Below are 15667 nucleotides of genomic sequence, written 5' to 3'. Positions count from 1 at the left end.
ATTAATATTTTAGAAGACTTTCATGTGAAAAACCACTGAAGGTACAGGAAAAGACAATTAATCCAAGGTAGTACAAAATGCTGGGCAAGCCATCTGAAAGCTTTCTGATAAGCTGACATAATGGTGCAAAGCCTGTTCTGAAAAGTAGATACACAAATTACTGATACAGAGAGCAAACAACAGCTGCTTAAATCTAGTCTTAGATCAAGGTAACTAAGCTGGCTGACAAAAACTTAAGCTTGCTGTTTAGAACTAAGCCAGGGTGAATGGCTGCATTAAAACAAACTGCAGGATCTCTCAACACCAATAAAACTGTTTCTAAGGCAAGAAGAGATGGTACTACCAGACCACTCTCTGAAAGCTTCTTAGAAGCATGGATCAAGAAGTATGGAGGAAAGAAGAATGGACAAAAACAGGGTATCACTAGAACAAACAGAAATACAGAAAAAAAAAAAAATCCCACAACCCTCAAGTTTGACCTCTTTCAGAAGGCTATCTGGACTTTGTTGAGGCACTTCATTAGTCCATGTATCAACTGGCAGCATTTCTGAGGTCTGAGCTGCATGTTCATTTGCTACCTAAATGAGTGGCAGTACTGCCCCGCGCCCCCAGTGTGGTTCACCACTCAAAAACCAGAAGTGCTTCCTGCCTCACATCACCATAAACTGGCTACGTTAATATTTTAATATTAAAAACCTTCAGTGAGCAGTAAGATGCTGATACAGATACTCCCTGCTGAAGAACAAGGAATATATGCTTTAAAAACTGCACACATCACAACTAAGTTTGTAGTTCCAGTGCTTGGCAAATTCTGGTCAGACTTTTGCCCTTATTTTAAGGCTGATTTAAAATTCATACTGACTTCTAGGAAGTATGATGCACCCTGGATTGCAAAGAACTTGCTTCAGGCTGTATGATGTAAAGAGAGAGAATTAGAAGCAAGAAAGAAAATGTGTGTGGTCACCTCAAATTCCACCATTGCCTTCTTCATGCTCTCTACATCAAAGATCATCTTAATAAGGTCTTGGACTGGCTTAGGAAGTTTTGACTTAGTCCCAGCACCCACTGTCAGTTTCCTGACAGCTTCTTCATCCTGGGAGGTAAAAATAGCATCAGAGTTAGCAAAATCACAAAAGATAAAAGTAACAGGCTGGCTGCCATGGTAACAACTCTAAACCAATTTAGCATATGCATACTATGACTAGCCTGAAGTTCATGGGGAGCGTGGGACATTGCTCTGACAGTTTGAAACAAAGTAGGTTTAGAAATTCACCTATTCAGTAATGTGGCAGACATTATTACAAGAGGTAGTGCTGTAAAATATAAGCAGAATTAAGGGAATAGGAACTCTGTGTGCATGTCTTCTTCACCTCAAACAACAAACTTCTGAGAGCTTTCTGTTGCAGAGACCGTGTGATCTGAAAACAGGCCTGTTTAACTTTGTTTCTTTTATGACAAAATAGAGATGCAGTAATTAGTTTCACTAAGTTTTTGTAATAAAAACTGTCATCGATGAGTACAGAAATTATCAATTAGCCAAAATTCTACCTAGACGCTTTCACCAATAGAGTGTCACACCAATAAAGCATCTACCAGATGCTTCAGAATATGATTGTACACTGCAGTGTAACAGACCTCTTGCTGCTGCAATATTCAAATTATCAGAAAACAAAGCTAAGGATCAAGTACCTTGCATTGAAAGATGACAACTGGTAATTTGGCCACAGAAAAATGTAATAGCTTGATAATATGTTCTCTGGTATCTTTGTAGCTATTAACAGCATTCAATTAATTTGTCTGAAAATAGTTTCAGTTATAGGTATGATTTTAAATAAAGATACAGACCCCTGCTGGGCAGGAGGAAGGGAATTCTTATTTAGCTTAGCTATCGAAATAGCCAGACCTTACTGGCAACGAATAATTTCTCGGCCTGCTCAGTGTGTGCACTAGGCAGAATGCTGCATAGGAGTTGCTTCACCACTTGGGAGGATTTTGGATGTGGAAGACAAAGGAGAAGTATCTATTTTAAATAAAAGAAAACTGTAGTTTTAGACAGCATATATGTGAAATGACTTCTGAACTAAGTTCAAATTAACACCCTTAAAATTACAGTGTAAACAAGAAAGAGCACTAAAGGGACTCCAGACTTGACAATGGAAAGCTACTTAGTTTCCCAACACATCTATTTTAACATATGACACTCATTGATCTACAGCACTTTTCCTGTGACCCAGAGAAGGTGCAATAGTGGTACCCGCACTTCATTCCTCAGGTCTGTTAAACGCAAGTGATCCAACACTAAGCACTGAACAGAACAGCTCGAGGAATGCGGCTGAGCAATGCTCCACAGGAATGCTGCAGAGTTACCTGTCCATAATCTATTTCCAGTGGGTAGAATTTTTTGGGGTATTTAGTGAAGTTCTTTGAATGCCAAGAATTGCCAGTTTTCTCTTCATACAAATTCAGGAAGTGTTCAACAGCATCTTCTTTAGACGGCATCTGTTCCAGCTTGTTACTCCCAATTACAGTGCCCACGCGACCCCAAGATCTGAACACCCAGTATCTACAGAAGTAAAATGTGAGAAAAGACATAAGACATGCTGGCTCTAGATCTCAGATCAAATCAAACTGATCTGGTAACAACCATGAGACCGCAGGTGAACCATCCATTTGCATACCATTAACTTTATGAAAGACATTCTCCTATCAACAACTGCAGAAGAGCAACACAAGAGCCACCGCAGAGCATTTATCCAAGAACCAGTGTGAAAAAATACCCATTGTTAACACACCACACCCTACAGCCCTGAGGATAAACTTGTGCACAGCAGGAAAAAGAGACTAATACCTCTTCAGTCTTAATGTCTTGCTAATATGAATCTTCAGGCATTAGGGTCATATATTTGGAAAACAAACACAATGTATCTTTAAGCCTCAAGTCTTCAGAGTTCAGATTTTTGGAGAAACTAGAAGTATCTCAAATATTTGTTTGTATTACTGACACCAGTTTGGGTAAGCTTTCATTGTATTTATAGGGATACAATCAATTGGCCTTTCTAATGTGTCAGGCACAAAACACAGGCACTGAGATTCCTCCATGTGCTAAAACACTGACCCAGATACAAACCCTACATATAAGAGCCAGCAACAAAAGCTTATTACGCACATGGTCAAGTATAATAAACCCAAAACTGAATCAGGGTCATTGCTACCAGCCATTAGCTCCCCTGGATTTCTGTGTGTCCCTTGTGTGCTTGGGAGGGCAGTTTCATTTTGAAGAACCCTCTCAATTTCTCTTATCTATTCAGTAATGCAAGTACCGGACACCTGTGCCACATGTCTGATGAGACTGGAAAGCTAAACACACAATCATCTCACCAGTTCAGTGCATTTTGTTTCATCTCTGGGCATGTAATTCAGGACTACATTGTGGTAGAATAGACAGAACCTTGTTTCCCAAGCTTACAATTAGAAGATTACAATTAGAAGACAAGCTTTTTTTTTTTTCATTTCTTTTTTTGTTTACCAAGCTGCAATTAGAAGACAAGAGTAAGTTGAAGAATATGGGAAAGATTCCCAAGATTGCTGACTTTGTGTGGGGTCTTGTTAGAACAGAGGTACGTCCACCAATTCTGCTTCTGTACTTCCAAGGGCAGAGCAGGTTAGCCGACTAACTCAGTCCCTAAAGACACCAATTGTATGTGCCTCACATTCTGTGATGCAAGAACAAACACTACCAGATGCAATTCCCCAGAACTGCCCACCTGTGTTATGGCAGCACCACAAAGAAATGCCTGCATGCTGAGCACAGATCTCTCCAAGGGCGGTTTATTGTTTGGGGTTGTTTTTGTACTTTTGGGAGAGCTGGTGTCTTTTCTTTGTTTGGCTCTGGTTGTTTGGTTTTTTTAAATATATATATCCATATCTCCTCACAAAGACATTTTACTTATAATTTGCTTTTGTAGATGCCAAAAGCCCAACATTTATCAGAAAAAAAAGTGAACAAAAATATTTATAGGAAAAACTACGCTCACCTGTTCTCTCTGTCATCTTCCAGCAGCTGCAGTTTATAATAGGAATTCATTCCTTTCACAATATCTACTAAGCCCAGGGTTGCACTGTAAATTTTTCCACCTTTTTCAAAGACGTGAGCAGAATCCTCCAAACCTACAAAGAAGAAACTTTCAGAGAACAGTTCTCCTTCCTATGTTTGCGCTCATCCAAATTTTTCATGGAGCAGCATGAATATTAAATACATCACAAAAACAATGACCTTGCACTCATTCGAAACTACTTAAAACATGTTTTCTTTTTAATAAATTGTGAACATGCACCTTTAGATATACTGTAATGAACCTCAATTCTACCTAGAAGGGAAAAAAGACTAACTTTTGGAAAAGGACCACCTAAAATCTATTACTCAACACTGCATGACCAGCTAGAGGAATTCTCAAAAGAGACACAGCTCTGTAGGTGTCACGTTAGCAAATGGACTGAAATCATCCAATGTGTCAGCCTTTGATTAATATGAATTCTCAGATCAATGTTTGTGGTGCACCACAAGTTTGGAAAGCAGCATAAGCTGCCCCGCAAGAGCCTGGGGAGATGCTCACAACAGACCTGCAGCCTTTGCTGGCCGGGCCTTTATTCACTCCACTGACAGATGCTTTTGAAGCTGAACAAGGTGGACACCTTAATTGAAACAGTCTCTGGAAATTAATCAATACTCTTCCTCCAACAGCAGGGAAGAAGTGGGTTGAGAATTCACATTCCTTTAATGAAGTCCTTACCCCTTGGCAGGAAAATAGTTTGCAAACAATCATGCAACTTGAAGACTGTGTGTGGTGCAGGCGCAGCCACTTATCACTCACCAGAATCAGGATCTACCGCTGCTCCACCTTTAACTGTTAGCTTCATTTTCTTCTCAGACTTGCTAGGTCCTGCAGGGAAGAGTTATTTTTTTCCCCTAGGGAAGCAACAGTCTAACTTGGATCAATATTTAAATTCTCAATTTGGGTAATTATCACCCTAAGGAGACTTCAAATCAGCTTCCCAGTATACGAATATGAAGGCTTCAATGGCATTTATTACCTCGCTTTAGCAGCCAATTCACAGCCCCTAGTCCCCCAGTTAAATGAAAAATAAGATCTCCCCAGATCCTACATATTTCCTTCCTCTGAACTCAAGGGGTGGGCTACGTGATTTTTTTGACCTGCGCAGCAGATAAACAGAACCACAGATGTGACTTCTGAGACTACTGTGAGATTATCTGACAATAATACACACAACTGTATGCAAGTCCTACACTTGGAGGACATGGAAAAAACAGGTTCTGAAAACAGGGTAGCAGCTGCACTGGTTTTGTTCACTGTTCAGCATTTATAATGCAAGCTGTCTGTGGCACTGGTAAGGACTACCACTGGTGTTAGATATTATTCCTCATCCATTAAAAAAAGTGTGATTTTCTAAACGAAGTTGATCAAAGATCCATTGCTCTGGACCCCAGTATTTTCTCATTTGCTAACGCCCCTTGGGAATCACAGTAGTGTCTGTCACATCTTGATGGCCGAGCACTTCCTTGGAGCTGCAACACTGACCCAAACTGAGAAAGAAACTGACATTATGAGGAAGAGCCTAGACTAATGTCAGGGAGCCAGGGCATGTACAGCACAGAAGATCTCTGAAGCAAGGCTGATCTAGGAGAAACAAGAGATAGTTCAGGAGACAGCTTCATGTTTACTTACATCTAGCCTTGTCCCAAGGTCTCATTATTTAAATTTATTATGAGAAAAAGGGCTGAGAACTCAAGGAAAGGGCAAGGATAGACTATACCCAGCTTTGCCCTGTGCATGCACAGCACTGAACAGGCCTGTGAAGAAACAACCACTTTATTCTTCACCTTGTTCTTCTTTGACCTTCCCAGCACTCTTCATACTTGGGGGCTTGCTGGACTTCCCATCCACAGCCATTTCCTCATGCTCCATTTTCACCTCCGCATCCCAAGTTGAAAGCACATGGCGAGACACAAGCTCTTGAAAGTTCTTGCCGGAGGATTTCACATCCTGAAGAAACTCCTCAGAGATCACACGGACTTTGGCCTCCTTCACCTCTTCCATCTTCTTGCTCATCTTCTCTACATCCTCTGTAGAGACAACATGGGAAATAGGAAAGAAAAAGCACCAGTGAAGCTTCAGACTCACCCTCCAGCCATGACTTAGGACTCTTAACACCCTGTGGAAACACAATCCCACCACACTTTGGATTCACCATGTGATGGTGAATTTTGGAGACTCAAATCCCCAACAGGCTGAAAGCTGCAGTGTGGGCTAGAGCAGGAACACTCATATTTTATCAGGCTGGTCCAGTTGTCCCACTTCCTGGAATTGGGCTGGCACTGTATAGTCCCTCTTGCACCCCCCAGCAGGTGGGAACAGTTCTCCTACCTCAGCAGCCAATTTGCACCTCAACTCCATGAGGGAGCACTTTCATCCAGAGACGGGTGGCTTGCACACCACCATCATGGTCTACATACAGACCGGAGCCCCAGCTGCTGCAGACCCGACAGAGCCTTATGGCACAGACACACAGGATTAATGTGCTAGGTAAATAAAACTGAAACAACATGCATCTGTCTTTACTTTTCCAAGCACACTAAGGCCATGTGCACACACAGCACTCCCCCTAATCCAAACACAGATCCCCAGAGAGCTTCAAGGACATATGCCCTCTGTAATCTGCCCATCTATTACCAGTGCTACCAGCAACCAAGGCACAGCTGCTCACTCTGTGTGCTGATGCACAGGGTGGCTTTGTTAGCTGTTGTTGTCATCTTTCCTCCCAGCTCCTCCACAATGCTTTTCACCTCCTCCTTGTTCTTTGACAGTTTTCCAACAACCAGGATCTTCATGTTGGTCAGTGGTTTATCTAGGGGTTCAGAAATAACACAGCACATTAGCAACAGGCGCAGAGCCTCCCAGGCAAAAAACAAGAGCAAAGGAACAGCATACACCACACTCGGGACATTCAGCCCAGCTGGCAGGGAGACAAAGGTCCAAAAGCACATCTGACTATGCTAAGCAAGTGCAAGGAAACTCCTCTTCACCTAGGAAAGGCAACAAAGCTCAGCACCTGCCAACAAACAGAAGGGACGAAAGATGGGTATCTACGCGCATTGTTTGCCTGGCCTTTTTTTAATAAAAACAAAATTAAAAAATTATCAGTCTGCTTCAGCACTGTGCTACTAGAGTCTCAGCTCTGCTTCACCTTCCTTTGATGCCTGGATAGCATGAGGGAAACTCACTGTAACGTAAAAGCTCCTACCTCTTCAAAAGGAAATCTGTTTCGGAGAAGTCGGAGAAACAGGATCATCTCTCAAGAAACAGTGTTCCCATATGCTACAGTACATTTGGGTCTTGATCTTACATACAGCACAAGGTTTTATCATGCAAACTCCGTAACAAGCAAAGTGCAAACTGGTAACCATCTGAGGCTCCATCACATCCTTATGTTGACACCTTGCCATGCACGTGAGGTCAGGACAAAGTCTAAGAGCATATCTGCACTGCTAAAGATAAACGCTATTAGCTCTGCTTGACCAACTGAGGGGTTTGTTTTCTCCTCTCCACCTACTCAGATTAGTTAGGTTGCTGGCAAACAAAGTGACCTGGCTTTAGCTCCGGCCAGCACTTTGAGTTTACTTTCAAGGGAAAGCTGGAATCAGCTTGGCAATAGGAACCAAGACACGGGTTATTTTGCCTTCATTGCTAAAACACAATCCAGCTAAAATTAGCTGTGCAGGATTACTACCACCCTTTTCACCGAGTAACAATAAACACCTGCTCCCAAAACTATGGCCAGGGCTAAAAAGGCTGAATAATAAATAAGTCAGCTTAGCTCTTAGTGGAGAGGCCGTATCACCAAAGCACACCACTTAGCCTACAGAGAATTTCTGGACTCTAACCTTTTTGTGGGCTTGAGACAGTATCTGTTTTGTACAAGGGGAATCAGTGTCTGGTGCAAAATCTGGCATTATGGAGGTCCCTGGATATTCCCCAAGAAGCCTAACAAGGTGGCATTTCAAAGTAGGTGTCTCCTGGGACATATTTTGCAGCATCAGCCTTTAAGTTTGATTCACTGCAAACACACCACTTCTTCCTCACCATTAGGAATTAACCAAAATGATTGGTTAGAAAACAACCAGGACCCCAAAACCCAGGACCCATGTCCCCAGGCAACAAACCATATCAGGGTCTACCGGTGCTAGGAAGATGAAGCACACGAGACTCTGCTCTGCTGTTGTTTTAACAGGAGAGCTCTGTCTGCCTGGGGGCAGGAGAAAAGCACGTCTGTTCCAGGTGGCAGGTTTGTCAGCTTGGAATGGCATTACATACCATTGACTACTGCCCAGCCAGCTGCTTACCTCTGGGTGCAGACGCAGTCTCTGTCAAAGGAGCAGATGCAGAGGGAGGAGACACAGAGTTCCCAGTTGCAGCATCCGGAGGGAATACCCTGTCCTGCTTCTTACACTTAAATTTTTTCAGGTAAGGAATTTCCCGAAACTCCTGTGGGATGGAAGCATAAGTAGTTTTAAACACAAAAAGATAATATTGTAAGATTTAAAGGCTAAACTAAGCACTCGCCAGATGTTGGCTTTTACTGCAGGTCTTACCCACTTTACTGACTAGGAAAGCAAAGCCAGAAGAGGGAAAATTATGGGTTTCAAACCAAATCAGCAACCTCTCTCTCAATTTAGTGTTACTGGAAAAAAAAAATGACCCAGTTATGTATTAGCTGCCTACCGATGACGACATCTAGCTGTGACAGGACTTCCCTGCTGTCAGAGCTGCTCAGTACTGCAGCACACTCTGCTCTTTGGCATCCAATACTGCTGATAATTCAATCTCCTTATAAGAGGTAACATCAGTTAAGAAATGTGCTTTGGATCATCAAAATTGCAGAAAACACTCACCTTTGGGATCACCCAGTCTTTCCTGTTGGGAGCCTGTGTTTTAGAAACACACTTAGTCCAAGCAGTAATATCCCCCGAACAGTAATATGCATCACTCTTGAACACAAACTGCCCTTTACACTCCTCGCAGGGAAGCAGAGCTCCAAATGCCATCCCATCTGCTACTCGGTCCAAAATCTAAAGCAACAAAGAATACAAAACAGGTCATGGCAGAAGGAGGCTAAGAAGACCACACACGTTACACTGAATGCTACAGAAGAAAATAACTGCCAGGCTGCTGGCACACACAGACATTTACAGCACTTGACATGTATACGCTGTGCATAAACCAAGACTGTTACCAGCACTGACTGATTTATGACACCTTAAAGACATGACATGAAGTTTCCCCAGTCACACCATATCTGCTCATACCCATGGCTCGCAGTCTCTCCTATCCGGATTTGGCATTCAAGACAGCATACACCCCACACACGACCTGACCAGACAGCCATGCCAGAACAGCCAAGGAGATAAGCTACTGCATCCGAGCACAAGTACATAGGTGGGAATGCAGGCGCAGGGCTCAGACAAGTCCTAGTTTTCCTGCCTACAGAGTATTCCTTTATCATTTTGAGTCTAGACACTTCCCACATCCCAGTACACACTCCTTACAAAGACTATTAATAAATACAAATACTTAAAAGTGATGTGTAGCTCAAAAGAGAAGACCTGTACAAGTTACACTGAAAAGTGACTGTTTCTAGAAAAAGGAACCAACTTGTGCATTTTTTTCTTTTTTTTTTTTGTGATTTACCAGTTGAGGGAGGCAATGGGAAGTGTCATAACTAACCTGCTCTTAAAGAACCAGCAACAAAAAAAACCCCACCAGAGCCACATGGGTAGCAGAAAAAAAGGCAATCACTGTGGCTAAGGCGCTGAATTCAGCATTACACATGACCACACAGCCCTTCACAAGCAAACGTAATAGCAACACTGTCAGTCCTAGGACAAAAGGATTGGGGCTTTGCACTGAATTTTTCTGAAGTGTTATGTTAGGAACCTGCTTCAGACTTGTGGACCTTGCAGCAATCCTGGTTTGGGTCAGCTTCACCAATTCAAAGACCCAACACACATGCAAAGCAACTACAGACCAACTCACAGCATTCTCCCCTGAAGGAACTTCCTGCTTGTTGGCGATCAGCAGCTCTTTCAGGTCATTAGTGGAGCAGACCTTCCTCAGCTCATCCTTGATGCCCCAGATCAGCTCTGTCTGCTCCTGTTGACAAAACCCAGCAGCTTAGCTACTTGCAATCAATTGTTTTATAAGAACGCTCTGGAAACTGCAGTATGTAGGCAAGCTTTTAGCAGCCCATGGCACTGTAAACACAGACGGCGAGGTGAAAAGCACGCAGAACCAGTAGCATCACCAAAAGAGAGAGTCACACATTTTACCCATAAACCTAGAACAGAACTTTGATTCAGTGATTCAGGTTTCAGTACAAATACATAAGCATATTGTGGGTTCAACAAATGCTCTCTCTTAAGATTACATGCAGAAGGACATCCTTCTGGCATTCTCTATAAATCAAGGCCTCTCCATAATGTATATGTGAAGAAAGGCCACAGACTAACATTTACAGCACTACCCTGCACAATAAGGTTCAAGGGACACTAACAAGACACATAGCTTTTAGGTAGAACGGAACACATGTTTCTGTCACACTTCAACCTTTAGCAAGCTCCCAAACAGCCTTTGCAAACATCACCTAACTAGCTGACATGGACAATAGAGAGGATGCAGCTCTATTTGAGCCTTGCATTAAAACAGAAAAGCTGATTGGTACTGTTCTTCTTTTAAGTCACCTAAACTTAAGAGGAATTTGTATCAGACCAGTCTGTACGGTGCAGTGGAGCCTGTACATTCTTTCAGGCCTTTCTACAAAAGCTAAAAGCGCTGCACATCCAAGAAGTATCCTAACACATCTCAGGTAGTTTCTGAACATTATTCACTGGCTACAGTCAAATACGCAGTCTACCCTGGAAGAACTGGTTGACTCTGTTAAATGGTTTGATTTTCAGTGTTAATGATTCTGCTTGATGAAATGCTGTTAAAAAAATAAATTAGCAAACCCAAAGTTAACCTGGATCCACAAATTGCCTTGATCCATTCCAAGCATTTGTATTGCAGCAGCAAAACCTTGATAACGTCTCAGCTAAGTTTTGTTGAAAAATAAGTCATTGCCACACAACACAACAGAAAACTTTTGTTCAAAGGCAGACACACCATTCTACAGCTCCATTAAGACTTCAATTGTAAAAAAACAGCTTGTTAATTTTCTTCTTAGAAAGTACCTATGCCAAACTTTCAATAAGTACAAAATTCCCAATGCTCTATTGGGCATTCTTACCAGAACATTCTAGAAAGTGAAAGGCAGAAAGCTGTGATCTATTGCACTTTGTGCCCAAGAACTGAACACAGCTTCCCAGAAGGTGAAAAGCACATGATTTCTCTAGTTCTGCACTTTACCTCTGTTTAATTTTTACAATGAGCTATTATTGGTTTGCAAGCTCTTCTGCAACACCACTCGTGCTCAGAGCTTCAGCTGCCACAAGAAGATGATACAGGAAGGACCACAGAACCCCCCTCCCTAAGAGGGAAGGAATTTAACCTAATCTATTTAAATCTAATAAGCAGACATCTCAGAGAACTTCCTTCATGTCTTTCAGGAGAAAGCAGTAGAGAGAATAGCTTTCAGCAAAGATTTAGTGCCAGAGCATCTTCTGTGCCAGGACATGAGGACTGGTGGTGCTGCAACTCTGCTTCATCTGGGCAGGAGTTACAGGCCCTCTCCAGGTGCCGCAGCTTTTTAGTTAGTGCCTGATACTGCACTCTTGTAAGGAAGCAGCCTTTTAGGGTGTGATCAACTAAAACTCACCTTGAGCTGTTTCTCTTGCTTTGATTCTCTCTCTTTTTCTTTTTTCTGCTTCTTTTTCACAGTCACATTTCCATCTACCTCTTCTCCTTTTCTCTTTCTAACAGAGAAAAACAAACAAAACACACACAGAAAAGGAAGTTATTTAAATGCAAGTCCAGCACTTACCAGAACTCAGTTTACTGACTGTCAATATTTGTAGAGACCTGAATATCCCCAGTTTTGGCAGGAAAACTCATTGTTCAAATTCCTCAGTGTTAGATTGTAGACGTGTACTTGGCTCTGTAACACTAGCTGCCTCAATCAGGTCAGGTACACTTAAGAGCTTTTTCACAGGGTAACTGTATGGTCTGGCAGAAGAACACATGAAATACTGCAACATCTTCAGGCTTACTCATCTACATCCGTATTAGTTACGCTAAAGGCACACCTAAGTATCACTGAATATAAGTATACCTCTCCGTATTTGAGGAGATGTAGCAATCCAGGTTAAAAGACTATAGTGTCTTTCAGCTGAATCACCAGCTTGAATTTTCAGCTTAGATGACATTGAAATTGGGATACTGAAATAGAGGACAACAAACATCGTAACTGTAATAAGCTGACACATTGGAAAACTAGACATTTCCTAGGTAGTTTCTCTTTGGACTGGAATTAGGTCAGATCTCCAAAAACAAACAGAAGGAAGTTTGTACTTGCAAAGAGCTCCCAGGCTAATAGCAGTTTAATGATGTACAACTGTGCAGTTGTGTGAGGAAATTTATTATTATTAGCTGGGGCCTTAAAGCTGTGCAAAGAGAAGTTACAGAAAATATTGTTTGATAAAGATTGGAAAGAAGAGGAAGCCAAATAAAAACGGGGGTTTTGGCATACTTCAGAATGACAAGAGGCCTCAGAGGAAGATCATTTATGTTTCCAGAGTCATGTCTTGGTCTGTCTGGCTTCAAAATACATCACTATCAATAAATCAAATCAGTGTGTGCTTTCGTCATAAGGAAATAAAGGGAAATTTTGCCCCACTTGAGGCAGGATGGGTATGGACCTTGACGCAGAGCATGAACACAGCTTAGATCTTGCACTTCATTTTGACAGAGCTGCTATTCTTTTGAAACATTAGCCAGGTTTCTTTCTAAGAAAGCACGTCTTAACTTTATAAGCTGTGGCTGATGGTTAAGCCATAAAGTTGAAATTCTCAACTGATCTCCTACTTACCATTCTAAACCCTTCACTTTCTAGTACTTTGCTACTCTTAAGACTAACCCTGTCATATATCTTATTAGATACAAACCTGCAGGAAGACGTCAAAAGGTACTCTTCTCCCCAAAGACTCAAACCTCTAACTGTCCAAGCCCTAAAATTGGACCAAGTTCTCGTTCTATCTGCAGTGGCCACCACTAGCCTGTCATTAGCACCTCTGACCAAACCATGCTTCAGAGCACTTTGCACATCTAAGGGGCTGTTTTTGCAGAAGAACTCATCTTCCCGCTATCTCCTTTTGAGGTCATATCAGTGAGGTGGGGCTATACTATAAGACACATTGCCTTGGGGAGGAAAACAGCTGCACTGAACTACCAGCAATTGCTTGCATTTCTTGAGAAAAACTCCATATTGTTTTCTAAATCAGGCAAGCAGGAACCAGCATGGCAGGACTTGATACAGCACATACCCAGCCATGCCTTTGCAAATCCCAAGGCCAAGAAAGTCCCCTCTCCTTCCTGGCTGCAACCCCTGCAAGGGGCAAAAGGAGAGCATTTGCTGAGCCCTGCCGTGAGGATAATTCTGTAAATTTTAACAGTCACAGGTACACAACATAATCTCGGAAAAACATATCATCTTCAGCACAAAGCACTCTGCTGCACCTTCACAAGACAGAGGGTTTAATAATGTAAGTATTCAGGGTGGGTACTCAAGTGCTGTTTATCTGCAGTGCCTCTCTTTTGGCAGACTAACAGTCAGGCTGCATTCAGCAAGTCAGCACTCAGTTCTAGGTCATAACTTGTGCCCCAGTCTCCAAAGGAAGGAAAGCCAGCACACCAGTCACTGGAAGGCAATCACCCTGCCAAGAGGCCCTAGGACCCAGGGAAAGCATCCAAATTCCAGCAGGGACTCACACTTTTGGCAGTGTCTTCTCAAAGTCAAGAGATAGCGGGTTGCTCTCCCACGCAGAGTGATTACTGTACCTGTTCCAGCCACTTGAACAAACCACAAAACAGGGAGGTATCATCCAGATTGCAGAGTGGCATAAAGCTCAGTCACCACCTTACCTACTACCCTATCTACACCCAAGACTTAAAGCAAACACCAATCAATTCACCTTGCATCTTCCCAAAACAGCAAATTTTAGAATAATCAACAAAATACACTTTCACTGACACACACATCAATTTTATCTTCCATCCTTGGGAGCAAACACTGATAGCAGACAGGTGCTACTGCGTACAACTTTTCTACTTCTGGGGAAGAGACAGTCTTCCCATATTCAACAGGTACAGCCCAACAGTTTCCTTAGAAGCACTGATACTTACCATCCAACACAAACCACTTCTCACCTGGAGGATACACAACTGCAAGATTTATTCCAACTTTTGAGAAGAGGGAGGTGAACTGTTCCGACCTAGTCTGCCCTCTCCTTACCATCTACTATTTATTTCTCATGTTCCCCTCCCTATTATGAAAATGAAGGATAGGAAGGGCAGTAACAGCAGCCCTGGACAAAGCAAGCAGCTGACGCAGGGAGGAACAAGTACTCCCCTCTTCCCCTCCCTGTAAAGCACTGCCTGACTGTTGCTGACCTGAGTACCTAACCTTTGCCTCGTGCAATTTCTGCAGTTAATCCAGCGCTCCATGACATCTCCAGAATGACACTTGGCTTCTGCCCTGGGCAGCAATTCTACCCAAACAAGCAAGGCAGAAACAGGAAAGTATTACAGCTTGGAGCAGGAAGACAAAACACACACCATTGAAGCAACAGTCAAGAGGAGCTTGCAAGCTGCTACTGCATTTCCTACATCAGCACGCGAGCACTCTTTCCAACAGAGAAGCTGCTGTCAAGTACACAAGATCCTCTTCCCCGAGGCCTGCAAAATGCTTGTGCTTGGGCATGACAGCCTGCAGCCCAGGAGAGGGTCAGTGTGTCTCACTCAGAGCTGAACAAGGAAAGGAGCCAGGATCCCTGCAGGAAACCTTCCCACTTTTGCCCTTCAGAGGGAAGGGATTTTCTTACCTGTTCTTGGCAGCCCTGCTCAGCACCTCACTTCTCTCACCCGCAATAGGCATGTTACACTGCCACCCTTACAGAAAGGGCTGACAGGGCAGTCCCAAGTCTGAGCTTCTTCTCAGAGTATGGGCTAGACATGCTGAAGCAGCACAGGACTTTCAACATGTCACACGTGAATCGCAGAGACATCTGAGTCAAGATATAATTTGGACATAGCACAACTAGAAATATCTTTATAAAGATCCTTTTGAGAATCTCGCCTACAGCAGATGCTATAACATCATTTCTGCAAGATGCTGTAATTTCTGTTATCTGATTTAATGAACAAGTCAAATTATTGGAGGTAACCGCCTCTCATTCAAGCTTCTTGAGTGTTTTTCTTTGGGCTTCTCCGGCACTTCTGTGTTTTCCTGGCAGAAAATCACCAGGTGAAAAGCACACCACACCTCTCCACTTATTCTATTTATTTACACAGTCACTCAATCAGTTTGTTTGATGGACAACTATTTTTCCAATTGACCCTTACTTCCCTTGGCTGAGCACAGACTAAACAGGTAGTGGAGCGTA

General features: G+C 42.7%; 1 protein-coding gene across 2 annotated transcripts in view; it reads right to left on the bottom strand.

Annotated features, from left to right (window-relative positions):
• The window catches only part of PARP1 (poly(ADP-ribose) polymerase 1), a 33377-nt gene that overhangs the window by 8823 nt on the left and 8887 nt on the right, over window positions 1-15667 (bottom strand). For both annotated transcript variants that reach the window (XM_054062969.1, XM_054062970.1), the window contains exons 5-14: window positions 11887-11983; window positions 10110-10226; window positions 8969-9145; window positions 8420-8561; window positions 6784-6924; window positions 5900-6142; window positions 4872-4940; window positions 4035-4167; window positions 2368-2563; window positions 965-1093 (exon numbers count right to left, since the gene is read on the bottom strand). In XM_054062969.1, coding sequence (XP_053918944.1) covers window positions 965-1093; window positions 2368-2563; window positions 4035-4167; window positions 4872-4940; window positions 5900-6142; window positions 6784-6924; window positions 8420-8561; window positions 8969-9145; window positions 10110-10226; window positions 11887-11983 — 1444 coding nt within the window. The remainder of the gene's footprint in view (window positions 1-964; window positions 1094-2367; window positions 2564-4034; window positions 4168-4871; window positions 4941-5899; window positions 6143-6783; window positions 6925-8419; window positions 8562-8968; window positions 9146-10109; window positions 10227-11886; window positions 11984-15667) is intronic.

Source organism: Cuculus canorus, chromosome 3 (genome assembly GCF_017976375.1).
Source record: "Cuculus canorus isolate bCucCan1 chromosome 3, bCucCan1.pri, whole genome shotgun sequence".
Taxonomy (NCBI): Eukaryota; Metazoa; Chordata; class Aves; order Cuculiformes; family Cuculidae; genus Cuculus; species Cuculus canorus.
Note: the sequence above shows the minus strand (reverse complement) of the source record. Positions and strands in the feature narration are given on the sequence as shown.